The sequence below is a fragment of the Chenopodium quinoa genome, unplaced genomic scaffold (assembly GCF_001683475.1).
Source record: "Chenopodium quinoa cultivar QQ74 unplaced genomic scaffold, ASM168347v1, whole genome shotgun sequence".
In the NCBI taxonomy this organism is placed as follows: domain Eukaryota; kingdom Viridiplantae; phylum Streptophyta; class Magnoliopsida; order Caryophyllales; family Amaranthaceae; genus Chenopodium; species Chenopodium quinoa.
In genome coordinates this window covers 5,298,307-5,325,981 of record NW_018745684.1, presented here as the reverse complement: position 1 = coordinate 5,325,981, position 27,675 = coordinate 5,298,307, and the positions used below count along the sequence as shown (strand labels likewise).

General features: G+C 41.9%; 2 protein-coding genes across 2 annotated transcripts; both read right to left on the bottom strand.

Moving 5' to 3' along the window:
• Positions 1-62: 62 nt before the first annotated feature.
• On the bottom strand, positions 63-23,144 carry LOC110718092 (electron transfer flavoprotein-ubiquinone oxidoreductase, mitochondrial-like). The gene is made up of 18 exons (XM_021896892.1): positions 22,515-23,144; positions 21,749-21,825; positions 21,530-21,636; positions 7,424-7,505; positions 7,242-7,350; positions 6,362-6,408; positions 6,201-6,275; positions 5,347-5,463; positions 4,708-4,776; positions 4,505-4,597; positions 4,159-4,261; positions 3,388-3,512; positions 2,616-2,665; positions 2,435-2,501; positions 1,515-1,594; positions 593-721; positions 424-490; positions 63-277 (listed from the first exon to the last, which is right to left on the bottom strand). The coding sequence occupies exons 1-18, from the start codon at positions 22,960-22,962 to the stop codon at positions 194-196; spliced, it is 1,929 nt and encodes a 642-aa protein (XP_021752584.1). The 5' UTR covers positions 22,963-23,144; the 3' UTR covers positions 63-193.
• On the bottom strand, positions 15,654-16,911 carry LOC110718094. The gene is made up of 2 exons (XM_021896895.1): positions 16,502-16,911; positions 15,654-16,343 (listed from the first exon to the last, which is right to left on the bottom strand). Exons 1-2 carry the CDS (start codon positions 16,740-16,742, stop codon positions 16,153-16,155), a joined length of 432 nt encoding a protein of 143 aa, XP_021752587.1. The 5' UTR covers positions 16,743-16,911; the 3' UTR covers positions 15,654-16,152.
• Positions 23,145-27,675: the final 4,531 nt, after the last annotated feature.

The following is a 27,675-nucleotide window of genomic DNA, read 5'->3' as shown; positions in this document are numbered from 1 at the left end:
CTAAGACGTATATGCAGTTTTGGACCAGGAAAATAAACCAAATCAAAGACAAACCTTGCAACTGTTGCAATCTCAAAATTATATATAAAGCTTAACATTAAGAGTACTATTTACATCAATTGATATTCTTCTTGTTAATATAGCTGAACGTTCTGTTTTATTCATCAACTGCACCATTGAGAACTACCGTATCCTACATTACAGAATATCCCGGGCCGCCACCCCCTTCGGGGACTGTCCACTCGATGTTTTGCTTTGGGTCTTTGATATCACATGCCTGAAGAATTAGCAGCAAAATAGAAACGTTAACCTATACTAATCTAGGTTTTCCAAGTTCTACTTCCACACTTCTAATTGATCATAAGTCGGAATTCTTGAAGTAAATTCAGATTGGAAAAGACAGAATAGCCGAAATATATTTACCTTGCAGTGGAGACAATTTTGGGCATTAATTTGTAGCTTCATGTCACCGCTATCGTCAGGAAGATACCTACAAGTCATGCAATACAAAACCATCAAAACTAATCAAAGGAGAATCACCACAAGCTAAGCAATACTGAATAGGACAGCTAAGAAAACATCAAGAACTCACTCATATACACGTGCTGGGCAATATCGTGATTCAGGACCAGCGAATTCCGGGAAATTCACCTGTTGAGGGATCAATGGATCTTTCAAACGAAGATGAGCAGGTTGATCGTGGTCATGATTTGTGTTGCTCCTAAGAAAAACATATATATAAGAAAATGTTCAAGAGTATTGAACATGCGGAAAAATATATCATTAGTATCAATCTATTAGGTTAGTTCAACAGATAAAAAGAAAGTGATTGTAATATCACAAAGTAGTTTCATCAACAGTTAGATAACCTTTGCAGTTTCCTATAAATATTCTTGAACATAGTATATTTTTCAGGAAGCCTGGAAAAACTATGCACAAGTACGTCGATTAGCATGAATACACATTTTGATTAAAGAGATTTTGAATGTGTTAATTTCATGAATATAACTAGTGTCATACTCTCATAAGTCTGCATTGAATTTCAAGGCCTGAAGGGATTCCATACAAAAGGATACAAGTCGGCCATGTAAGCAAAATAGCAGGTTCAATTAGCATTTACTCCGTAATAATTAGCCATTCAGTGACATGTTTCAAAAACTAGCACTTGTATATTCTTTTCAATATGTGTCTATTTTGATCTCTCATTTGTTTTAGACAAACAAGGTCTTACACTGGCTTCCTTTATGAGGACTGAGAGAGTCAGCACTCAGCAGCCCGGGGGTGGAGTCAGACCTGAGAATCATTCTCTAATTATTTGGGGTATGCTCCAACTGACCCACCTCACATTCCCCCATCTACATTATGTCATCATGAGGAACTGAGTTCAATCAGAGAATAAAGCAGTTGCTAGTGACAGCTTCATCAAGCGGCAGCAATAATAGTTGAATCATAATTGCACTTCAAAAATTTATATGGCAACAAAAGAATAAATGGCTAAAGCAACTGTAAATTACCTGTAAAGTGAAGTTGGCATGTCAAAGGAGATTACTCCATCAGGTTTAGGATAATGAATAGGAGAATGCAAGTTTGCCACCTACATGTTGGAGAAAAATAAAATATTTCAATGAATTCTAAGCACAAAAATGAAAAGGCGGGGAAGACATTAATTAAGCCTCATACTAAGTCGCCTGCAACTTTTCTAGGATGTGGTACATCCATCAATTTATGAATCAGATGGAGAAGAAGAAGAAGGAAACCTTTTGTGCAGAGAGCTAATAAAAGCACAAAGATAGGAAAGCAAATCAAGTAATCAGCTAATTGTTGGTCTATTTATTATTTATCATTATATGCAGCGACTATTCTCATAGGTATATCCGTATATATACAGAATAGATGATTGTGTTACCCCTGTTTCCAAGGCGAATTGTGAGTTCAACATAACCAATCACTATCTTTGTTTTATTTGACACAAAACACTGTCTTTGTTTCTACAGGTAAAGGAAGCTTGGAAGTCACAACTCACAAAAATCAAACACAATAATTTTGTCTTCAAAATAAACAGATTTATTCAAAAAAAAAAAAAAAATGTATGGTATCAGGTGATAACCTTAGCAAGACAAAGACTTCTTTCAAAGAGAATCAATAACAACAGTAATAAGTTGTTAGGACAATATCCACACTAGTTTCAGATATTAATACCATCTCTCCTAAAATGTTTCCCTTTCGACTTTTCACAAATATTGAGGAGTTTAAACGATTAATTATTAACCAATAGTGTATCTATATAGTGGGAAAGGGAAACTTGATTGGATCAATAGTAATTTAAAAAGAACAATCAAACAGGACAAATTATAATAAAAATGTTATTGGGTGGAGAGACTTAATAGCAACAACATATGGGAGATAGAAGTCTTAAGAGTAATGACCTACTTACATTTGTTGCTTCATGATCAGGCTTTCCATGCTTTAGAGTCCAAGGTGACCTTCCTCTAAGTATGTAACTGCCATAAATATATGAAAATGTCAATCCTCAGATTTACAAGAGAAAAGCCGGAAGGATAGGGCAATGTTAAAGGTTAAACTACAAATGATTATCGGTAGAGGTAAGGCATTACTGTTCTATAGCACTCATAGTCAAACCAGGGACAAGCCCATAATCAAAAGCCTGCAAAAAATGAATGGCCATTAGATTACTGAGATATCCAGAAAATAATGCCAAATATGCTGTAACAATCTAATCTTCCAACTCCAACACAGTTTACAAATTGCAAAATGTAAACATCCTATTCTTATGTCAATCAGCAAACATACACACGTGAAGGAAAGATTTTACAATTACCTAGAGGACATATGTAGTTATGTAAACACTACAATTTTGGCCAAAATTTTTGAGGTACCTTAAATTAATTATCTCAAAGTAGTATCCTCAATAACAAGGATGCATAATTTATCAGAGATAAATACAGATTACGTTTTTAACTGCTGGGCAGAGCAAATTACTCGTTTAATAATTATTATTATATGATAAACATACCCAAGACAAGTCAGAGAAATTACCTTTTATAGGTCAAATACTAAGACATGCACACACAATATATAGGATGGATTAAGCAGTATTGTATATCTAATCCTCAACCACGGGGGTGAAAGAAAAGAAAAGAAAAGAAAAAACATACTTCTCAATAGAAAAGTATCCTTTTATGGTTAAGTGAATTTAGACAATGCTCTTAATGATCAGAAAAACTCTCTACTTTACAACATAAAGGAGATTAGGACACCCTCCAAATGTAAACAAAAAGACTAAGATACCCACATAAGATAATTCAAAGCCTAATGTAATCTTTATGGGAAGCAAAAAATTAAATTAATGAGAGTACGTTAACTAACAGGCCGGTAGTTTCTTGCTTTGTAGAGTTCTTCCCATATCCAAGAAGTCCGTAACTTGTCCCAATATACTTCCATCATCAAGCCCTCATGCAGGAGACCAAAAGCAGATTCTGCTGCTAGCATCCCTTTAAAAATTCATTAGAAAACCGAAGATCTTTATCAGCAATGAGCGAAAATGTAAGATACTAAGTATAAGTTACTCAATTTGCAAAAAAAAAAAAAAAAAAAAAAAAAAAAAAAAAAAAAGCATATCTAACTTCACAGCATTGCTTTTCAAAGAAAAAAAAAAGGTCTTAGCAATTAAAAAGATAAAATGTGCATATGAAGATATCTGCCAATGATACTGGCATAACACTTGCTACCTTCAAGGCTTCAAGATACCAAACACAAAAAGGTAGTTCATTAGTTTGTTTACGAAATCTATAAGGAGCCACAAACAGCAGCGATGCAAATACTATTCGGTTTCAAATCTTCGATACCACCACTTGATAATTTACCAACTAAAAGCAGGTTGACAATTCATAAATGTTCATTCAGATGCATACAAGTAAGAAACCTTAAATTATACAGATAATTTTAGGAATTTTTAAAAAACAAGAGTGAAAAGTAAATTCATTTATGTGACACATCCAGAAATGCCTACCAAAAAAAAAAAAAAAAAAAAAAAAAAAAAAAAAAAAAAAAAATACTGTATAAAAATGAGTGGCTTATCATGTTATGGAAGATTGTGGCAACCTGTTTTAGTTTATTTAGGTAGAGTAAAAACACCACCTGATTTCATTGCCGTATGCGTTCCTTTGATTTTCGGTACGTTTAAAAAGCCAGCAGAGCATCCAATTACTGCACCTCCAGGAAAAACTGGATATGGAATAGACTGAAATTGGCTACCATCAATTCAAATTTCACATGTAGTAACCAGCAGATGATTGAATAAATAAAATTGTATATGCAAACACATCTGTGTGTTATGTGTGTATACATATTGCAAGTATAGTGTGGATTCACTTGAGTAGTAGAGTGGCTTTAGCCATAGGTGTAGGGGCTAGTGGCATCAACATAAAATGATTCCATAGCTAAACAAACCTATACTTCGTATATATTATCATACTTCTGGTACCTGAAAACCACCTTCATTCAGTGTACGAGCACCATACTGGATAACGCTGCCACCTTCAAGCATTGGTTTAATTGCAGGATGGTGTTTAAGTTTCTACACAAAATAAAATAGAGGACACCTTACAGTCTGAAAATCAAAACCTGAATCATATCTGATTGAACTCAGATATTTTTATTTTTGAAAACATGAAAAGTCTAAGATACCTGAAATTCCTCATATGGGTTCAGGAAAGGATTCTGATAGTTTAGAGCAACAACAAGGCCAACAGATACCTGCATCAAGCAGAGGTGACGAGTAACCATTAGTTTCTGCAAATGCAACCACTCAGCCACTGGTTTTGTAGCGCAAATTAGTCAGATGGAAGGAAAAGCAAATTTAGGTTTTTACAAAAGAAATCAGTTTGCACAAATTTTTATCAAAAATTCACATATGAAACACAGTAGTATTGTGATCAATGGTTATTGATTAATAGCTAGTTTGCTACAAGATCAGGCTGATATCACCAAGATATTTATTGACTAAAATGTAACCAATCTAGACAAGTTCTTCAGACCATGAGTGGCTTTTATTTAGGGTTTCAACCTTCATAAGATGATAGGGAAAGTAATTTGTATCACTGCACTGCAGAATTTTTCTTCCTAGATAACATTTCACAAATTACACAGCTTCACTCTCAAAAAAAAGGAAATAAGACCATCAGAAAACAGAGGACACAAAATAAGAAAGACCAAACAGTTGCAGCAAAATAACCAAACCAAAATTTATATTAAATTGGCATTGTTCTTAATAGATAAAAGTATGTTCACATGTGCGGATTATATGTCGACATAGTAACTTCTCACCAAGTTATCTTTCATGTGGTAAATAAAGGAGCCTCCGTATGTATTGTAATCCAATGGCCAACCCAATGTATGAAGCACAAAGCCAGGTTGATGTTTGCTGGCATCGATTTCCCACACCTATTAGATGAAACTTGTCAAAAATTAGAGACATCAAAATACAGAGGCAAATAGGCAATCTCAAAAATAAAACTCAGCATATATCAAAATGAACAAGACTTCGCTTCCAAACAACAGAAATTATTTCTAATCTAATCATCACAAGGTTCCAAGCCAAGGACTATCTTCTACACCCAACTAAATTTGTAATACTACCTCTGTTTCATATTATGTGCAAGAAATGAGCATGCATGAACTTCTAGGCAAAATATGTTTGTGAGTGTTGAATAGAGAGAGCAAGATAGTGAAGCATGTGATGAGGAGAGAGATAGAGAGAAATGACAAACTAGAAAGTAAAGAAAACATTTATTGCATAAAATGTGTAGCAACCATTTTTAGTAAATGTTGCACATAATATGAAACGGAGATAGTATGAAACATCGCTTACCTTCACCTATAGAGGACAATAGGGTCCAAAACTCTGACTTCTTAAAATTTCTTTCTGTATTTCAATAAACTAAAATAACCTCACTTGATACCTATGTGAAAATTGTTTCTCAGACCATAAAGACTATATTCACTACAAGCAAAAAATAGGCTACCTAGACATTAGCTTAGAATGATTTTAACCCTTCTTAAGGAATTCTAATAGGTTAGTTCAAGAATGGAAACTTCAGATGTTTACACTGATAAAACTAAGATTATCAAGTTAAAATTCTCCCTATGCAGAATTCACGCACCAGAAATTTGCATGTTACCTCTTTAATTCCCAGAGCATAAGTCTGATGTTGAGCCTTCCCCTTCTCTCTCAACTTGTACTCTTTTATTATTTTCTGTAAGAAAAAGGGGACAGTTAGAATATGGTGCAGTTTAGGTGACATTTAGCAGCAAGATTATACACAAGATTCAGTTAATAGACCTCTGATAGTGATCCTCGACAACCCTCTGAAAGAAGGGTAACCCGCCCTGCAAGCAACTCACACAAGAATATTTCAAAAAGCTATTTTTGGTGAAGTTATATCTTCAGAGAGTAGCAGAGATGACTCGATGAGTAAGAAAAATAATTTAAGTTCAAGGCCCTTCAAGCTAAATTCTTTAGAGAAAACATAAATCAAGAGAACCCCATTTTTGTCTGACCTAATTGGTAGATCAATACATATCAGCACCATAATCATTTACTATACCAAAAAGGCAATCTTAAATCCTAAGAGACATTGGCAATTTGGCATACAAAGCCAATGTCAAGATTTGGCAGTCAGCACACAACAGTTGTTATCTGTTTCTAGTAAGTAGCTTGGTCGAATGAACTTACTGGGCCAGAATAACATCCTAATACTGCAGGACCCACCTCATATTTACATATGCTCCTCAACATTGCTTAAATAGCTAAGACACAATGCTACATGACAAAAAAGTCCTTGTATTAAACAAAACTTCGCCCACATAGTTCGATCCTTACAACAACATTACCCAAATGCTTCTAACAACCTTCAGCTCTCTGCAGGGTGGGTGAGTGGTGGGTTGCCAGACTTTTGCAACCTTACCCATGCAATCGACAAAAAAACCTGTTCTAATTGACCCTTAGTTCGAAATGTGATGATTGTCTCCTAATTCACAATAAATAAGAAGTGCAGGACATTTTAGGGACTATTTTCTGTAAGCCCATTATAATCTGGAAGTCAAAGAATTAATTCCATTATAGCAATTCACCGCGATACATCAAAATTGGGCAGCTAATAATGTTGTACAATCTAAAGATGCATTTTAAAATAGGAATGACAGTTTCAGAAAACACATGCCTTTCAATTCTACACCACGCTGAAAGTTGTCTTTCCTTGATCCGTCCTTTGCAATCCCCATATCATTTGTTGCTATACCAGCAACTTCATGATTTTTATTGTACAATATCTGTCTATTTACAGAACTCATTAGCATGGGGCTGAAGGTATGACTTAATCAATTTATTCTTATCATAAAGTACCTCACTGGCAGCAAAGCCAGGATATATTTCAACCCCTAATTCCTCAGCTTTCGTTGCCATCCAGCGTACTAACTGACTCAAACTGCATAAAAAAGAATTTCTAGTTACCGCAGACTCAACGAGGACAAATTCCCATGACAACCAATGCAAAGGACAGCTGAAAATTACAAACGATGCATATCATACAAAATTTCTGAATAATTTAGAAACAAAATTGCTAATCAGAACGACAGGAAGCCAATGTACCAAAACTAAAAGAATTCAGAAAGCAGTTCCAAAAGCTACACAGATAATATCACTGCAAAAGGGCTCCCGCCATAATCCTCTCCCCCTCTAAGCACTCCATCACTCCATCTCACAAAAGCCCAGCCACAGTCAGAGACCATAACCGCCAGTAGACGGTCAAGCCCCTGTAATGACACTGGCAACAATTTGTGAGACTAAACCTCTGAATATTTAGCAAGCTCAACAGAGACCAAACCCTTAGAGCCAAGAGATGATGTAATTTTTCCAGATTGTTGTCATTTGCTGACATTCCAACTTTTTTTTTACACCTGATTCACCACATGTTTCTTGCCACAAGCCAGACCACTGCGAGCAGTGTGTTTAAACAAAATCCTATCTCAGCCTCTAAGAAAATCTCCTCCATCAACCAGTAACCAGGAAACTGGAGCCTTTCCTCTCCTTTGGACTGAAATGAAAACAACTTATTAATGTTGGAAAGCAGCCTCTTGGGAATCCTCCCTAATAAAGCGTATGTGCCACTTGTTTAGGGTGAAAATACCCTAAGACACGTGGCCCAATAAAGGCTTGACACGTGTCAATCTTTCAACGGTCTGCAAAGGCCCAATCCCTTTGCGACACGTGTCCCTTGTACCCTAATTGAGGTACAGTTCTCCCTTACTATAAATAGTAAGGGTAGACCTCATTTATGGGGAACACACATTAATTGCAACCACACAAAAAACAAACAAAGCCCAAACCTACTGAAACGCTCTCGAACCGAGAAGCTTTTATTGTTCTTATTCCACTTCGAAAAGATACTAACTTAATCTTCGGAGGCGGAACTCCCACCCCCATCTAGAGTCTCGTTACTTGTGCAGGTACAGGCGTAAGAAGGAAGTCTGCTTGGAAATCGTAACTCTCCCGAAGGACATAAAAGACCCCCAAACATCTGGCGCCGTCTGTGGGGAGAGTACTTTCTAGATGACATCTGAGCCTATACTACTTGGTAAAGGCAATCTGCCTACTGGGGAGGTTGAGGTCCATTCGGACCAAGATACAGCCGATAACTATGACTTGGAAGCCTACACTGCTGCGGATGGCTCTTTAAGGACCAAGAGCACCCGTTCCAAAGATAAGAGAGAACGGGAAGGGAACCAGGCGGCTCCTAGCAAGCCAACTAGGGGGCCGCTTGGGTTAACCTCTACCGCTGGAGACTCCCCAGTCTCCAGAGATGAGCTCATGAATATGATGATGAGCTTCAAAGGAGAGATCAAAGGCCTTCTGGACTATACAGCCGGCCCCCGTAAGGGTCAGGCGGAAGAAAGGCGTCTCGGTAAAAAGACAGCCAAAACTGTAAAGGGTAGAGCATCTACCCCGCATCCGAAGTCAAACATGCCGGCTAGGCTCTTTGATTTCTCAAAGATGCACACTCCTATAGATGGAGTCAGAAGGCCCGTCCGGCACATTCAGTCGGATGGAACCAAGAAAGTCTATTCTGACGCCCAGACGCTCATCCAAGATAAAAAGACTCAGCGATCCGAGTCGGCATCAACATCGACCTTTCGAGACAGCTTCAATGCCACCTCAGGAAGGCACTCGAGAACAAACAATGACAGCCGGACGAGCGAGGTTTCCGCTCGATCCGGCCCCCATATGATCCAACCGGCAGTGCATGGAACACCGTATACGCCCTTTGGATCCCCCTATGCACAGGCAGGTATTTTCGGGGGGCAGCATCAGCCGCCCGTCCAGCCTATGGACTGGCAGCTCCAGCTGCTCAACCTTGGGGAACAGCCAACGACGTTCTCCAGAGAAATCACCGAGATGACCCAGCCGTCTAAAATCAAAAACGTGTTGGTAGGCGCCTACGACGGTACCACCAACCCGGAAGATCACCTCATAGCATACACAACCTGATGTATTTGCAGGGTTTGGATGACGCCTCATGGTGCCGGTGCTTCCCGGCTACGTTGAAAGGGATTGCTCAACGTTGGTTTGGTAACCTCCTAGCCGGATGCATCAATAATTTCAGGACCTTGGCCTACTGGTTTACGTCCAACTATTCTATGAACATCCCTGCCAAGAAAACAAGCCTTGATCTAGGGGCAATACAACAGGGAGACAAAGAGGGGCTCCGGTCATATGTCAGGCGGTTTAACCTGATGAGGATCCAAATCCATGGATTGTCTGATGACGTTGCCTATACTGATTTCTTCAAAGGCTTAAAAGATGGATCAACTTTTAAGTTTGACTTGGTTAGGAAGAGGGTCTCCACTCTTCACGAGGCGCTCATGAAGGCGGAGGCCTACATTCAGGCAGTGGAATTGTGTGCTGTTAAACTTCCAACGGATTACAAAAGATCCGATAAAAAAGAGAGTCGGCCTACCCAGCCGGCCAAAAAGGAAGACAAGAGAAAGGGGGTATGGGCGGCAGACTCATCCGAACAACCTTTCCAGAAAAGGAAGAGGTCGGATCCGTATGTGCCAAAGTACGAGTTCAACAAGGACTGTGCCTCCATTCTCAACGAAGTAAAGGACCGGTTGAATCTTGAAAAACCGTCTCCTATGAAGAGTCCTCTAAGCGCCCGGGATAAGAGCAAATATTGTCTTTTTCATGAGGAAATTGGCCACGACACTGAGGGTTGCTTTAGCCTCAGGCGGCTCTTCGACCGGCTCGCTGATGAGGGGGCTCTCAAATCTTATCTTTCCAAGTCAAGGGGTACTCCTAAACAAGCAAGACCACCCCCAAAGAAGACGGCTACTCAATCGGATACGGATGAGGAAACCATCCTGACCATAGCCGGTGGATTTGCGGGAGGTGGGCCTACCATCCGGGGCACAAAAGACAACATTCGGAAAATGGTCAACTCAGTGGATGAGGGCCAGTCGTCTGAATATTCATTTCCGGAAGTTAACATCTCCGAGAGAGAGAGAGGCGAGGTCAGGCGGCCTCATGATGACCCCATAGTCATCGAGTGCAAAATCGCCAATCAAAGAGTTGGCCGGATCTTGATTGATACCGGGAGCTCATCTGACCTCATCAGCTACCGGTGCTTGGAGAAACTCAAGTATAAGCCCAGTAGCATGCATCCGGCCTCATACCCTCTTGTAGGTTTTGGGGGAGGAGTAGTACATCCGGTGGGCATGATTGATCTACCCATCCGGTTCGGAGAGAAGGGGAAGGGCCGGCACATGGTTGTCAAGTTTCTTGTTGTAGAAGAGCTGACTGCCTACAATGGCCGTCCAACCCTTAACCTCTCAAAGGCAGTCATCATCCCATCTCTAATGTTGATAAAGTTTGAAAGGGATGATGGCACAGTCGGTTCCTTGAGTGGGGACCAAAAGATGGCGAGAGAGTGTTACCTCTCGGACATCAAACCAACGCTTAACACAGGCGGTCAAGAGAAAGAAATTGTTGAACTTGACGACTGTGATCAAAGCTTACCAGCTACAAAGCCAGCCGGTAAAAAGAGGAAGGCGGACCAACTGGCGCCTGTAAAGGAGAAACAATAGCAATCACTGTCCGGGGAGAGGACAGACGTCCTTCGCCCTCAGCCGGCTGGAGAAATAATTGATGTTGTCCTTGAAGACAGCCGGCCAGATAGAACCGTCAAGGTTGGAACGGCTGCGTTTGAAAGTTTGGGATCAGATTTGCTCCTTTTGCTGAAGGAGTTCAAAGATGTGTTTGCCTTTGAAGTAGAAGAGATGCCGGGTGTAAGTCCGGATCTTGCTGTACATAGACTCGCTGTGGATCCTAAGAAAAAGCCGGTCAGGCAAAAGAAACGGAACCATGGCGAGGAAAGGTCCCAGGCGGCAGCAACCGAGGTCAAGAAACTCTTGGATGCTGGGTTCATCCGGCAATGTTACTACCCGGATTGGGTAGCCAATGTCGTCCTTGTGAAAAAGCCGAATGGAACTTGGCGGATGTGTGTAGATTACACGGACCTCAACAGGGCTTGTCCAAAAGATAGCTACCCGCTTCCAAAGATAGATCATTTGGTAGACTCTACAGCCGGCCATGCTCTGATGAGTTTCATGGACGCCTATTCCGGCTTCCATCAGATACCCTTGTGGAAGAAAGACCAAGAGAAGACGGCTTTCGTCACAGATCAAGGGCTATATTGCTACACGGTGATGCCGTTTGGGTTGAAGAATGCGCCTGCTACTTTCCAGCGAATGATGAACTCGGTCTTTTATGATCAGATTGGAAGGAACGTGGAGGCGTACATTGATGATATGATTGTCAAGTCAAAGCTGCAGGCGGATCATCTAGCCGACCTCCGAGAAACTCTCACCACCCTCAGACGGCATAAAGTCATGTTAAATCCAAAAAAATGCGTCTTTGGAGTTGAGTCCGGGAAGTTTCTTGGATTTTTGATTGATCAGAGGGGCATAGAGGCCAATCCGGACAAAGTACAGGCGGTGATTGACATGCAGTCGCCACGTACCGTCAGGGAGGCTCAAAAGCTTACCGGTTGCGTGGCGGCATTGGAGAGATTCCTCAGCCGGTCAGGTGACAAGTGCCTGTATTTCTTTCAAGCAATCAAAAAGAGGTCAAGGTTTGAATGGGGTGAAGAGGCTGAGGCGGCATTTCAACGGCTGAAGCAACACCTGCATTCTTTGCCAAGATTAGTGAGTCCCCTACCCCAGGAGGCTCTCTACATGTACTTGGCCGTCTCGGATCACTCCTTGAGCGCCGTCCTCCTTGCTGAGAGAGACGGTAATCAGCTCCCGGTATACTTTATAAGCCATGTCCTCCGGAATGCTGAACTTCGTTATCCCATGATCGAAAAATTCGGTCTGGCTTTGTTCAAAGCAGTCAAGCGGCTGAAACCGTATTTTTTAGCACATCCGGTGACCGTTTACACTGATCAGCCGCTCAAAAGGCCTATGACCACTTTAGAGTCATCCGGAAGAATGATTAAATGGGTTGTGGAAATCCAAAGCTTAGAAATCACTTTCGAACCCAGGCGAGCAGTGAAGGGTCAGGCGTTTGCCGACTTCATTGTTGAAATGACAAGGCCAATACAGCCGGATAAAACTGATCAAGTTTGGAGGGTTTATGTAGACGGGAGCTCTACGCTGAATGGTTGCGGAGCGGGTGTAATTATTCACTCTCCGGAGGGGGACAAATACGAGTATGCTCTACGATTCAAGTTTCAAGCTTCGAATAATGAAGCTGAATACGAGGCCCTGCTAGCCGGTATCCGCATGTGTAAGGCAGTCGGGGCAAGGAAAGTTGACACCTGCTCAGATTCCCAACTCATCGTTAGCCAGTACAACGGTGACTACGAGGCCACCCATCCGGTGATGATTAAGTATCTTCAGGCAGTCAAAGAGGAGGCTGGGGCATTTGATGAATTCAACCTAAGTCAAGTACCCAGATCCGAGAATCATCAGGCGGATGCACTATCCAAACTCGCATCCTCCGCCACATGTGATACGCCTAGATCAGTCTTCTGGGAAGTCATGGAAAAGAAAAGCATTGAACATGACCCCATTGGAGTTCTAGATCGAAGCTCCACTTGGATGGACCCCATCCGGAATTACTTGGTAGACGGCACTCTACCGAAAACCTCATCCGAAGCAGCTGCTCTTAAAAGACGAGCATTAAGCTTCGCAATGCACAAAGGTGAACTGTTCCGGAAGGGTTACTTGCAGCCGCTATTCAAGTGTGTTACCCCAGAACGGGGTAAGGAAATACTGGAAGATCTGCACGCCGGCTTCTGTGGATCTCACATTGGCGGGAGGACCCTCGCCAAAAGAACCCGGCGGCAAGGATACTTTTGGCCTACCCTTGAGGCGGATGCATTAGATCTGGTGAAAAGATGTGACAAGTGCCAGAGGTTCGGCCGGCTGATAAGGCAGCCGACAACTGATTTAACAGCTATTCACAGTCCAATTCCCTTTGCAAAATGGGGCATGGATATTTTGGGGCCATACACTCCTGCCCCAGGCGGCAGAAGATACATCTTGGTGGCTGTTGATTACTTCACCAAGTGGGTCGAGGCCGAGGCGGTTAAGGGCATCAAAACTAAGGATGTCATCTCCTTCATCTGGAGAAATGTCATCACCCGGTTCGGTGTACCAATGTCAATGGTCTTTGACAATGGCCCCCAGTTCGAAACGCCTGTCCTAAAGACTTGGTTGCAAGATCAAGGGATTTCCCACTACTTTGCATCCGTTGGCCGTCCGCAAGCAAACGGTCAAGTTGAAGCTTTCAACAAGCTCATCTCAGGCGGCATAAAGAAAAAGATCGAGAAGGCAGGCGGGCTTTGGGCAGAAGAGTTGACTCACGTTCTTTGGTCCATCAGAACTACTGAGAAGGGGTCAACCGGTGAAACTCCATTCCTTATGGCATATGGCACAGAGGCGGTGCTTCCCATTGAATTATATGAGCCAACACTTCGAATCATGTTGTATGATGAAGAGGCAAATTGGGAAGCCATGCGCCTGTCTCTGGATACTCTTCCAGAAAGAAGGGGCAACGCCGCCTTGCGTCATGAAATCTACCGCCTTCGAATGACGAGGGCCTACAACAAAAGGGTGCGTAAACGCCCCCTCAAAGTTGGAGATTTTGTATTACGGAAGCTTGAAGCAACCGGTAGGGCACGCGAACAAGGGAAACTGACCCCAAACTGGGAGGGACCCTACCGGATTTTTGAAGAAGTTAGAAACGGCACATACCGCCTGGAAACCCCAGACGGAATGCGGCTGCCTCGTACCTGGAATGTAGATAACTTGAAAAAGTACTACTTCTAAGGATTTTGTGAAAGCATATAATTTCCATTCATACAATTGTATTTGCACCTGTCTAGTGCAAGAACACAGACGGAAGAACACTTGTTAAAACCACTGCTCCAAAAAGAGCAGTCATCCGGTGACACCCATCCGGGTGAATCACTGAAGAGAACAGCTCCCTTCTGGGTGGAACATTGTTCTAGCGATCCAATAACTCAAACGGCATTTGTCTAAAACAATTTTGCAGCCGTTAGAAATGATCCTTTGCATCTAGGATTCATCCGGCAAGGACCCAAAAGAGGTCCATCCGGGTGAATCACTGGAGAGAACAGCTCCCTTCTGGGTGGAACATTGTTCTAGCGATCCAATAACTCAAACGGCATTTGTCTAAAACAATTTTGCAGCCGTTAGAAATGATCCTTTGCATCTAGCATTCATCCGGCAAGGACCCAAAAGAGGTCCATCCGGAAAAATGAAATTCCTAATGGGCCACCGTAACCACCTAAACGGTTTTACATCCCATCCTATATATAATTGTACCAGACGGGGCAAAGTTAGGTCAGTCACTGACCCCCCATCCGGCTTTTTATTGTACCAGACGGGGCAAGGTTAGGTCAGTCACTGACCCCCCATCCGGCTTTTTATTGTACCAGACGGGGCAAGGTTAGGTCAGTCACTGACCCCCCATCCGGCTTTTTATTGGACCAGACGGGGCAAGGTTAGGTCAGTCACTGACCCCCCATCCGGCTTCCATGAAACGGCTGCCAGTCTACTGTTGGGGTAAACAGGTAGCCATTTCAGGGGCATATTGTGGTATCGCTACTTCATCCGGCATATATAGAACGGCTGAAATACTTGTAAATACTTGTAAAAATGCATATATAAAAAAATGCTAATAATAGAGATAGCAAAACCGACTGTGTCGGTTAAATAGATTAATATTAATCTAACGGAAATGTTAGCCGGACCCCCGTCCGGGAAAGTTACATTGAAAATACACGGCACGCAGGCCGGTAAAAAAAGAGAGAAGTTTATGGTTGCTGATCTTGCTGTTGCTCTTGTTGCTGAGGCTGCTCCAACCCTTGAGCTACCTGAGTCTCAGCCGTCTGCTCCTGCAGCTGTTCCGGCTGGTCTCCCATTGGCACCCCATCCGGCTCTGACCCTAACCCCTTCTCAGCCCACTCGTCGAAAGGAGGAGGGGCAGGAGTGCCGAGTACTTGAGCTTCATAAACTTCAGAAGCATACAAGTAACGGAGGTTGAAATAGTTAAAGTCAGAGTCCGGATGGATGAGGCCCCAAGCCAGCTTCATGCGTTCCTCGCAGTCGGCTTCATTCTCTGAAATCAGGCGGCCGAGTTCCTCGTTCAGCTCCTTTTTGTGGGCCGCCTGAATATTAGCGAGTTGGACAGTCAGCTCGTTGTTCTTCTGGCGGAGGTCGGCATTTTCCCTGTCAGCACCTTCCAGAGCTCTAAGATCAGCCTGGAGGTTCTTGACCTTAAGCTCAAGATCTTCAACTTTCTTCTTAGCCTCATCCCCAGCCAGTACAGCCTTCTTCAGCAATTCCTCCTGTTCCAACTCCCTCTCTTTAGTTGCCTTATCATAGTTAATAGTATGAAATTGACTAGCGTCAATCAGGTCAAGGGCACGCTTCTGAGCGTCTCTTACCTCCTCTTGCTTTTTACGCAAGGGGACTCGGAGCCCGTCCACTCTCAGCATCACCTATGGTACCAGCCGGAAAGGGTGTTAGAACTAATGATGATAATTACTACTCATCTGGCAAAAACAGAGTTTGAGACATGTATAGGTCATTCGGGTTATTTACCTCAGCAAGAAGAGAGTTGATGCGATCCAGGTTAACCTGGTGTACAGCCGGCACTGCCTCCTTCTCAGAACGGGTCAGAGTCTTGACCATTCTCTTGGCATATTGGTTGTAGTCGGGCCGGCTGGTAGACTCATCTGCAAAGGAAGGTTTACTTGTCAGATACTGGGCATATGCGCCGCCTATATTCATGCGGCTGCCAGAGGAGCTCCCAGACTGGCTTGCATGAGTTTTGACTCTCATATACCCAAGCGGCCAGGGGGGGTCAAAGGCAGGTCAAAGGCAGAGGTGTTACCTTGTTCAGGCTGTGGGGTGCCATCCCCCCCAGCCGCATCTGAGCCAGATCCCATCCGGGTATGGCCCGCCGAAGCACTCGGCGTTAGCTGCAGGCTCTTCCCTGCGGTGGTTGGCCTGGCAGGGGCAGGCGTCCTCTTTGCAGGACTAGCTGCCAAAGGTGGACCCGGCAAAGCTTTTGAAGCCGGCTGAGGTATGTCACCAGCCGGTCTTTTGTGCATGCTTGCTAGTGATTTTGGCATGCCTTGGGTTCCACCCTGAAAATAGTCAAAACAAAGCAATCAGTTAGAAATAAAGGTAGCTCACCATATGTCATCCGGTAAGAAATGTAAGAGGTTTTACCCCAGCATTCTTGGCGGCCAGTGCCGCCTTCTTCTCTTCGATTTGCTTCTTTCTCAGCTCAATGGCTGAGAAGGCAGGTGTCTTTTCTGGAGGCACCATTCTTTTAGCTTTATCTGCAAAAAGGGAAATTCGAGTTAGAACAAGTGTACGCATAAGCAGGTGTCAGAATACCGGATGGGTTAATGAACCTACTCTTTTTAAACATTGAACTTAGATTGCAAAGGGACAAAAAGGTCTCATCCCTGAACCATTCCGGGAGGGGTACCCAGAACTTTGGGACGATGATTTCACTACCGTCCTCCATCAGATGGGTCGTTTTGAGGAAGAGACCCGTCTCCATTATTTGGTCCCAGGCCTCAGACGGCACTTTCGGGAGCGCGCATTTTTTGCCCAGCAATGCCGGGTGCTTATTATACCGCCGCAGCCTGTGATTTAGGGAAGTGGAAGGGGAAGAGACGACATAAAATTTGCTCTTCCAGTTGGTCCACTTTGATGGCTTCTCCAAAGTCATCATGTATTCTTGGTTGGTGGTAAGGGTGTACCAGGCATTCCACCCACCCGGAGCCCGGCTGAGGTAATGCATGTGTGCAAAAGCCTCCCAACTGGGGTTTACCTCCTGCAGCTCACATGCGGCAATGTACCCCAAAATATTGACCCAAGAGTTAGGAGTCAATTGCCATACGCCCAAGTCATACCCCAGCAATATGTCCTTGATGCAGGGGTGAAGGGGGAACCGGAGGCCTGCTTTGAATGCCGCCTCATAACAGCCGAAAAAATCATCGGCATGGTCCAAGTCGTCCGTCCATACGACGGCTGCATTAACAGGCGGGACTCTTATTTCCCAGTCCTTCCCAACTGGTTTCCTTTTAAAAAGAAAGGCAGGAAGGGTTGCAGTAAGGGTGACCACGTCTCTCGCAGACATGGTCATGTCAGTCGGATCCCCCTTAGCCGGCCATTTGTAGGCCTCCTCATCAATAGGCTCAGCCTCCTGTGCAGGGGCTTCAGATTCGGACCCAGACTCTTCTCCAGCAGATTCATCGCCGGATCCTTCGGCATTAGAATCAGAGTCTTCTAATATGCTGTCACCCGGTGTGCTCGGACCACTCGGGGAATCTTGACGAGTCCCCAGGGTTTCTTCCAAAGGAATTTCACCAGACGGTCCTGCCGTCTGGTCCTCGTTTCTGGGATCAGCCGGATCTTCGGCTGCGTCGTCGGACTTGTAATCCGGGTCAACTGCCGTCCATCTTATCCGAGCCATTCTGTCCTGCACATGAACAGAGACGGTCGGATTCGAGGTAGGTGAAGGTTCGCCCAAATACCCCCAGACGGCAGTCCCAGTCCTAGACTCAGCCGTGCCTGGTGACCGCCTGACAGCAGTCGTAGGCTGTGCCGAGTGTATAATTGAAGGGTCCATATCCTATCTATGCAACCGGAAAATTAACAAAAAGAATTGAAACAGGGTGCAGACGGTACCTTTGGAGGTTGAAATTTGCTGAGTTGATTGCTAGAAACCTTCACAGGCGGAAGTCTCCGAATGTGTTTAGAGCTGAAACAAAGATACATAGATCAGACGTATTTAATAGAAACTCATTCAAAAGCTCCCCAAGCGGTGGAGTCCCTGATGAAGGATAGCAAAGTTTGAGCCAAGGCTGCTCAAACGACCCCCATACGGTTGAAAGCCGGATGGGGGCAATTTGAAACAAAGTTTGAGCCAAGGCTGCTCAAACGACCCCCATACGGTTAAATGCCGTATGGGGGCTATTTGTATGTTTGAGAAAAAGCTAAAGGCTGCTCAAACAACCCCCATACGGTTAGACGCCGGATGGGGGCAATTTAAACAACGTTTGAGAAAAAGCCAAGGCTGCTCAAACGACCCCCATACGGTTAAAAGCTGGATGGGGGCAATTTGAAACAAAGTTTGAGCCAAGGCTGCTCAAACGACCCCCATACGGTTAAATGCCGTATGGGGGCTATTTGTATGTTTGAGAAAAAGCTAAAGGCTGCTCAAACAACCCCCATACGGTTAGACGCCGGATGGGGGCAATTTAAACAACGTTTGAGAAAAAGCCAAGGCTGCTCAAACGACCCCCATACGGTTAAAAGCCGGATGGGGGCAATTTGAAACAAAGTTTGAGCCAAGGCTGCTCAAACGACCCCCATACGGTTAAATGCCGTATGGGGGCTATTTGTATGTTTGAGATAAAGCTAAAGTCTGCTCAAACAACCCCCATACAGTTGAAAGCCGGATGGGGGCAATTTGAAACAAGGTTTGAGCCAAGGCTGCTCAAACTACCCCCATTCGGTTAAATGCCGGATGGGGGCAATTTGAATGATGTTTGAGAAAAAGCCAAGGCTGCTCAAACTACCCCCATACGGTCAAATGCCGGATGGGGGCAATTTGAATGATGTTTGAGAAAAAGCCAAGGCTGCTCAAACTACCCCCATACGGTTAAATGCCGGATGGGGGCAATTTGAATGATGTTTGAGAAAAAGCCAAGGCTGCTCAAACTACCCCCATACGGTTAAATGCCAGATGGGGGCAATTTGAATGATGTTTGAGAAAAAGCCAGGGCTGCTCAAACTACCCCCATACGGTTAAATGCCGGATGGGGGCAATTTGAATGATGTTTGAGAAAAAGCCAAGGCTGCTCAAACTACCCCCATACGGTTAAATGCCGGATGGGGGCAATTTGAATGATGTTTGAGAAAAAGCCAAGGCTGCTCAAACCACCCCCATACGGCTAAAGGCCGGATGGGGTTACTTATAACTAGTTTGAATAAAAACAAAGTTGGCTCAAAGGGGTCCCATGCGGCACAATGCCGGATGGGTGTATATTAAACATCCCAGACGGCAAAACGCCGGATGAGGGGGATTTTTGGACTTGTCCCAAGCCAGCCCCATGCGGCAAAATGCCGGATGAGGGCATTTTAAAACTAGGGAAATATTTCAAAAACCTCAGACGGGAAATCCCGGATGAGGTAGGGGTAATTCAGAAATTTTGGACAAAATATACCCAGGCGGCAAAATGCCGAGTGAGGTCCTTAATCTAGGGGCAAAGAGGGAGAAAGCAGACGGTACCTTACTAAATCCGCACTCAGCCGGAAGGCAGATTTCAAGTTCTTGCGAAAACCGGATGCTCGAAAGTCTTGAAAGAAGCAGCCGGTATCAGAGCTTTTTCTCAGGAAATTTTTGAAAAAAAATTTGAAGAAAATAAAAAGTGCGGAGGAAAGAGGTAGCCACCCTACTTATAGAAAGAGGCAGAAGGCGAACAGTCACCTTCTGCACGAAAATTTGAAATTCAAAAAAAAAGAGAAGGGGGGAAGCAGACGAACCGTCACTTACCCCATGCACCCTACGTCTGTCACAGGTGACACGTGAGTTTGCCACATCTCACCTGTGAGGGGCAGATGTTTAGGGTGAAAATACCCTAAGACACGTGGCCCAATAAAGGCTTGACACGTGTCAATCTTTCAACGGTCTGCAAAGGCCCAATCCCTTTGCAACACGTGTCCCTTGTACCCTAATTGAGGTACAGTTCTCCCTTACTATAAATAGTAAGGGTAGACCTCATTTATGGGGAACACACATTAATTGCAACCACACAAAAAACAAACAAAGCTCAAACCTACTGAAACGCTCTCGAACCGAGAAGCTTTTATCGTTCTTATTCCACTTCGAAAAGATACTAACTTAATCTTCGGAGGCGGAACTCCCACCCCCATCCGGAGTCTCCGTTACTCGTGCAGGTACAGGCGTAAGAAGGAAGTCTGCTAGGAAATCGTAACTCTCCCGAAGGACATAAAAGACCCCCAAACACCACTGGTGTTCTGACATTAAAAAGGTAAAATGCTATTATAGAATCCAACGTATCATGATACTTCCTTTTTTTCGGGGCCAGCTTTGGTGTCTGGTCTGATGATTGCACGGCTAATAGAGCAAGATCAACAGAACAGTAGCAACATTAGAGTTTTGGGCATTGCTTAGGCCGAGTCTTCTATGGCTACAACGACATAGAACTCCCAAGCCAAAATTCGGACCAAGAGTCCTAAATCGAGCCTGGAAGTTTTCGGTTGAAGGGCTTCCTTCCATAAGAGATGGTCCAGAAATTGAACGATTTGCTGCAGCTTTTGCGGTGAAGATGTTTCCAGCCTAAGATTGTCAAAAAGTTATTGGACCACATCCTCCGGTGGTTTCCTTCCTTTTTGAAAGAAATCCCACTATCACGTTTTCCCTGAATTTCATCACTTCCAGACTCGTGTTACTAATAAAACCTTTCATTCACTACAAAACCAAGACCTATAGTAAGTAGTCTAAGTACTTATTACCAATAGATCCCCTTTCCTTCCTCCTTCCATTAAGATAGTAGCTTCTTGTTAGTATTTAGTATATGAACTAGCTTCTTCTCTTTGAAGAAACTAGCCAGACTATGTAGATAGTAAAAGCAGGTCCACTAGGAGTATTCACTAACTGACTGCCTAACGGATTTTGTGGGAGAAGGGCTTTCTGCTAGAGTTATACTCCCTTTATCATTAACAAATGACTTCAAAAAGATCAATTGCATGAAATTGCAGATAACAAGCAAAGAGGGATGTAACATTCCCCTGGATTAGCATTACATGGATATAAGCCATACATAATTGCAAACACATGCCAAGATTAAAGACATTAAATCATTTAAGAAATCACCTTATAATATAGTTTCCATTGTTGTCAAATGGACTTGGGAGTGACAATGCACGATCCCTTGTAAGGAGCCAAAACTTATCAGATGAAACGGGAGTATCAATAGGTGCCTATAAACATAAAAGGATAAAACAAATTAGCTTTCCTATTGACAGTGCGCATGGTTGTGGCTTGTATAATCGAGACACAAAAGGTTGATATTCAAAGTAATTACAAACGCACCTGTTCCTGTTTCCATTCTGGAATGAGTTCATCCAGTGCTCGTGGCTCAAAGACATTTCCAGATAATATATGTGCTCCTAGCGACAAACAGAAATTATAACATAGTGAGTACGATATTCTCTAGTCAACCAGATGCTAGTAAGTAATCACATGAAGGGAGGAGGAAGGGACTAGCATAGTTTGAAAGACAACATGAAAATTTCTTGTGAGTGCCTGAATCCAAAAGAAAAATTAAGACTTATCGATTACCAAGCAGGTTCACATCGAAAAATTAAGAGCTAATTGCTTCTGCAACAAATTGCAGTGTCAATGCCATAGAGCCTTTAGGATATTGCAACGTGATTGTAGAATTCAACAACGCAAACAGTCACTAATGTAAAATCGGGTAGACCTATTGTTCTAGTCAAAGTCAAATATCACATTAAACCCTCAACTCCCATCCATCACTAATGTTTTTCAAAGCGTGGACGTCAGTTAGCTTAGTTAATAAAGTTCCACAAGATGGTACTCGGAATAGAACTCCGCATACATTACTACCCTTCGTGGCTTTCTATACATGTTCGTAACAATGGTACAGTAAGCGACAGGCACAAAAATCTCATTCTCAGATTCAAAGATAATTGCTTTAATTCAAACAACACAGACACCAAAACATAATGATATAGTACATATGCATAATCATATCATTAAACTACCAAATTTCTATGAAATCAATCATAATCTATAAACAAACAAAAAACACAATGCAATCAGAATATAAGCATACCAACTTCAGCCCCTTTTTCCACAACACAAACTGACAAATCAACATCTTTCTCCCTACAAAGTTGCTTCAATCTTATAGCAGCAGATAACCCAGCAGGCCCAGCTCCCACTATAACGACGTCGTATTCCATTGATTCTCGGCTCGAAACGCAGCAAAATCTCCTCTTTGACCCCACAAAACTGAAATTTCTCAAAAACCCACCTTCAATTCGACATGAATTTTCAAAATTACCGCGAATTAACGGGTACCCAGATGAAAAAAATCGAACTTCGGTGTGAAAAAGGAGAGAATTGAAGGAATTTGAAGGTTCTGAAGAACACCCAGATGATGAAAAATCAAATTGAGGGTAAAATTGATGAGATGATATTGAGGGATTGAAGAAATTTGGTGGGTTGTATTGGCGAATTTTGAGAGGGTTCCATCTTTTGCGAGATAAAATTCTGAGCATTTTTTTATAAAAAAAAAATTCAAAATTTGAGATTGAGTGAGGCAAAGAAAGGATTGTTGAGAAGATGTTGATGATTGAGTATTGGAATAAAACAGCGGGAAGGTTTAGAAGTGTAGATGAAGTTGAATTGTGCACAATTTACACTTGTAATTAGAGGAACAACGACTAACGAGGTTTCAAGTCAAAGAGGTTATGTTTAGTACGTACTCGGTACTCCGTTGTAGATTAGGAACAAAGAAGTGGAACTTACGTGGAGGGGCAATTAGATTGTGTCAAAGAATATACTACGTATACTCTTTCCGTTTTTTAATGGAAAGTTTTGACACTGTTCAATATTTGTGAATTACTCATATAAATATAGTTTTTGTGAAAATTTGTTGAAATCGTCTCAATGAACTAATTATCGGTGATTTTTTTTTTGTATGGCTACTCACACTGTACAGCAAGTTGACACATACCAAAACACTGATCGGGTAACCCCTGACCGACCAAGTAACCCCTGACTGAATAACCCCTAACCGATCGAGAAGCTAACTCCTGCCCGATCGACTAACTACCATGTAACTCTGGCCTGGCTAGCCACACCAACCCTTAACTGATAGAGTTACCCTTGGCAGAGTAACCCCGGTCACACTGTGTGGCCAGCCACATATGGAAATTTATGCTAGACTATTAATTTTCAATTATTATGATTTGTAGTTATTGATAATTAAAGATATTGTTGGTCAAGTTTTGCATCAATGTGTGTGTCATGTCACTATGGGGCACTTAAAAAATAGAGGGAGAATAATATGAACTTATTATTTCTAATATGATGTAGTTATCATAATATGAACTTATTATTTCTAATATGATGTAGTTGTTTGATTGACAACATTTATCTAATCATGGTATGTAATAGTTGTCCAACTTGAACCTATCTTAGTCCAGGTCATCGCTTGAGAGTAGAGGGGGGAAGTAAGGGAATCCCTTTAGTTCAAAACATTTTATAGTTAGTGGGGTTCGAACTCGTGACCTTAAAGTTAAAAGGTGAGTTCTCCAAAGCTTGGTGGTTCACTTTGTTTAATATAACGGCTTATATTGTAATTTTCATTAAAATTTACTTGTGATTTAGTGAGTCTTTCCTAATTATAGTTCCTTAAGACACCTTACTACTTTGGATCCCCACCAATAGGCTGTAAATTGTTCATTGGTTGTTTCTTGTCCCAATACATTCGAATGGTTATTATGCCACGTGTATATATTAGTCGCTAATAATTTATACACAAAATATAAGATTATTGACTAATTGTGTAGCAAATAAACTAGAGGAATATACAATACAATTAGAGCATCAACAGCAACAATTGGCATAAGTGTGACAAATTTTGAAGACAATTTTATGCATTGAAAAAAAAAATTATGAAAATTAAATATTTGAAAAATACACATACATTAACACAAATCAAATAAGATCCATCCATTTGATAAATTTTTCTTTATAGATTGATGTATATATAAGGTCAATGTTTAGTTAAATAAGACAAACTATTATTGGATTGGGAATAGGAAAAAAAAAAAAAAAAGGTTATGATCAGAACAAATAAGGCAACTAAACATAGCCTAATGTAGAAAAATAAACAATCAAGTAATGAGGAGAGGTCCTAGTATTAGAAAACTCAGGTTATGTTTAGTTCACCTCATATAACAACCTTATTACATATTTCAGGACCTGCAATTTAAAAATACAAGTTCATATCCACTTTATTGTTTAATTTGTAATATTTTATCGTTCAATATCTTTAATTTCGCGATAAAAAAAATTATTATGAAAATTACATATTTAAAAAGTACACATTAATACATTTCTAATAAAAACCATTTGATGTAATAGCGTAAAACTTTAATTAGTCAAATCAAACAATCAAAATAGATTAAGTGAAATCCAAAGAAAAATATAAGTTTACATAAAAATTAAAAAATAAATAAATAAAAAAGTTCATATCAATTCAAACCCGAAAAGCCAAAAATAAGACGAACTAAATAATAGCCTTATCGAAGTTATTGGGGAAGGATATTCATGAAATTGTATATATATGTGATTATTATTTAATTACTGTGAAAGGGGTCATCAATTTTATATTAATTGATTTTAATGAATTAGCTTTATACAATAGAAACTTAATATATATATATATATATATATATATATTTAACATTATATGAAAAAAAAATTAAATATGTTGAATACACTGTACTATAAGCTACTCCCTCAGCATTATTAGGATGTCAATGGGGCGGGTCAAGTAGGAGACCCGCCCCAATAGGGTTAGGGTGGGGATGGGTCTCGGTTTGGTGGGTGGTGGGGCGGGGATGGAGATGAAAACCATACCCGCCATGGGTGATGGGTAGGAATAACAACGGATCGGCTTCGGGTCGGATGGAGCTTCACCCGCATCCATCTGTCACTACTAGAAATAGGCAGTTTTCCGACGGAATCTTTCCGACGGACCTAAATTCCGTCGGAAAATTTGAACTTTCCGACGGAATTAGGGTCTGTCAGAAAATTCCGTTGGAAAAGGTACATTACGACGGAAAATCCGTCGAAATTCTTGCGACAGAAATTAATTCCCTCGAAACTATAGGCTTCCGACGGAATATTCCGTCGTAATGTACCTTTTCCGACGGAATTAAATTCCGTCGAAAATTTCCGACGGAATATTCTCTCGGAAATCCCAAATATTCCGACGGATTAATATTCCGTCGGAATCTTAATTAAAAAAAAAATGAGAAAACCCTTTAAAACCCAAACCCTAAAACAACCCAAACCCCCCCCCCCATTTCCGCCACTCTCCTTCCCCTTTCTCCTTCTCTTTCTCTCTCCTCTCCTCTTCTCTTTCTCTGTTCCTCTTTCTCCTTCTTTCTTTTTCCGTTCCTTCGTTCTCCTTCTTTCTCCTTCATTCTCTTTCCTTTTTTCCTTTTTCGTTTTCTTTTTCGTTCTCCTTAATCCTCTTTTCCTTTTTCGTTTTCTTTTTCATTCTCCTTCATTTTCGTTTCCTTTTTCGTTTTTTTATTCGTTCTCCTTCATCCTCGAGTGTGGGCTGGTGGTCGTCAACAATTATGATGTTTATGGTCAAATTCGACTATAAAAATTCCAGATTTGGAGTTTTTATGGTCGAATTTAACCATATAATCCCAAATTCGAGGTTTTGGAGGTGGAATTGAAGGTATGTCTTCGTTTTGTTTCTACTAATTTGCTTTGATTTTTTTTTAATTATTAATGTGGGTTAATTTCGATTGTGTGGTTAATGTTTGATTTCGTTGTTTAATTTGAGTTTATTTTTGTTGATTTATTTTTGCTTGGTTGTTTTTTGTGTGATTTTTGTGGGTTTTTTTTGTGGGTTTTCGAATTTTTGGTGGTGGCTGGTGGTGGTAGGTGGTTTACGGGGTGGAGCTGGGTGGTTTACGGTGTGTAAGGGGGCTGTGGGGTATGCGTGGTTATTATGGGTGCAGGGGGGTATGCGTGGGTAGGGGGCAGGGGGTGGGCTGGTGGTGGGGGTGGGTTGGGGTGGTGAGCAGGGGTGTCGGCAGTGGTGGATCTGGGTGGGGTAAGGGGGGCTGTTTTTTTTTTATTGACTTTTCCGACTTTATTGACTTTTTCGACGGAAAATTCCGTCGGAATATACCTCTTCCGACGGAAAATTCCGTCGGAATGTAACTCATACCGACGGAAAATGTTCCGTCTGAACATTGCGACGGACTTCCCAATTAAGTCAAACTTGACTCCGACAGAACAAAATCCGTCGGAAATTCCGTCGGAATGGACCTTTCCGACGGAATTTCCCTCGGAATATCACGAAATTCCTACAAAATGTAATGTGACGGTGCCTTCCGACGGAATTCCGTCGAAAATGGGCATTTCCGACGAAATTTCAGGGTTTTTCGACGGATTTTTTCCGTCGTTAATTGGCTGTTTTCTAGTAGTGTGCCAAACCCATCCACCCGACCCAACCGTCACCCGCCAAACCCATCATCCGTATCCAATCCATCCATCACCCGCGAGTGAAACGGGTGGAGTGATTGTTATAATTTCTTGTTTTACAAATACATCAAGATTATTGTCATTATTTTTTTATATTACGGGTGATAATTACATAAAATTAAATAATACAGTAAAATTACCAATGCTTTCCTTTGTTAAATAAATAATATCTTTAGCCTTGCTTAAATCTATAATTAGACCCCAATGCAAGTCCCCAACGAATCAATACATAATCAGACCCCAACGAATCAAAATTATAATCAGTCCCCAACTATATATAAATCTATAACATATAAATATATAATAATACAACTTCAACGAATATAATTCTTAAAAACAAAAATTCAATATCAAATCTTCTATGCAGCATGAATTTCAACTATAATTCTTAAAGTACTACATCAGCTTTTTTTAAACATCAAAATGATTATGACTAGCTATATATAGTGCAATATGAGTAGTATAAAATCAAAGTGCGAACCATTCCTAAATCTACTGAAATGATTGAAAAAAAAAACTTATAGAAGAGCCGATAAGGTAGTCGGTGCTCGGTGAGGAGTAGCCGCCGCCCGTGGTGAAGTATTTGGTGAGGAATAGCCGCCGGTGAGGACTCTGAGGAGTGAAGGCAGTGAAGGAAGTGGGTAGTGACTAGTGTGAGAGTGTGAGTCAATTTTGAGGAGGTGGGAAAGGAG

What these genes read in the sequence shown, in the direction of transcription:
- LOC110718094 (XM_021896895.1), bottom strand. Translation starts at nt 16,742, where the DNA reads ATGCCAAAATCACTAGCAAGCATGCACAAAAGACCGGCTGGTGACATA. An exon ending in CACCCCACAGCCTGAACAAG is followed by an intron (nt 16,344 to 16,501) that starts GTAACACCTCTG and finishes CTTCCTTTGCAG; the next exon opens with ATGAGTCTACCAGCCGGCCC.
- LOC110718092 (XM_021896892.1), bottom strand. Translation starts at nt 22,962, where the DNA reads ATGCTCAGAATTTTATCTCGCAAAAGATGGAACCCTCTCAAAATTCGC. An exon ending in GCATACGGCAATGAAATCAG is followed by an intron (nt 3,513 to 4,158) that starts GTGGTGTTTTTA and finishes GAATTTTTAAAG; the next exon opens with GGATGCTAGCAGCAGAATCT. An exon ending in TGCCCAGCACGTGTATATGA is followed by an intron (nt 491 to 592) that starts GTGAGTTCTTGA and finishes CATGACTTGTAG; the next exon opens with GTATCTTCCTGACGATAGCG.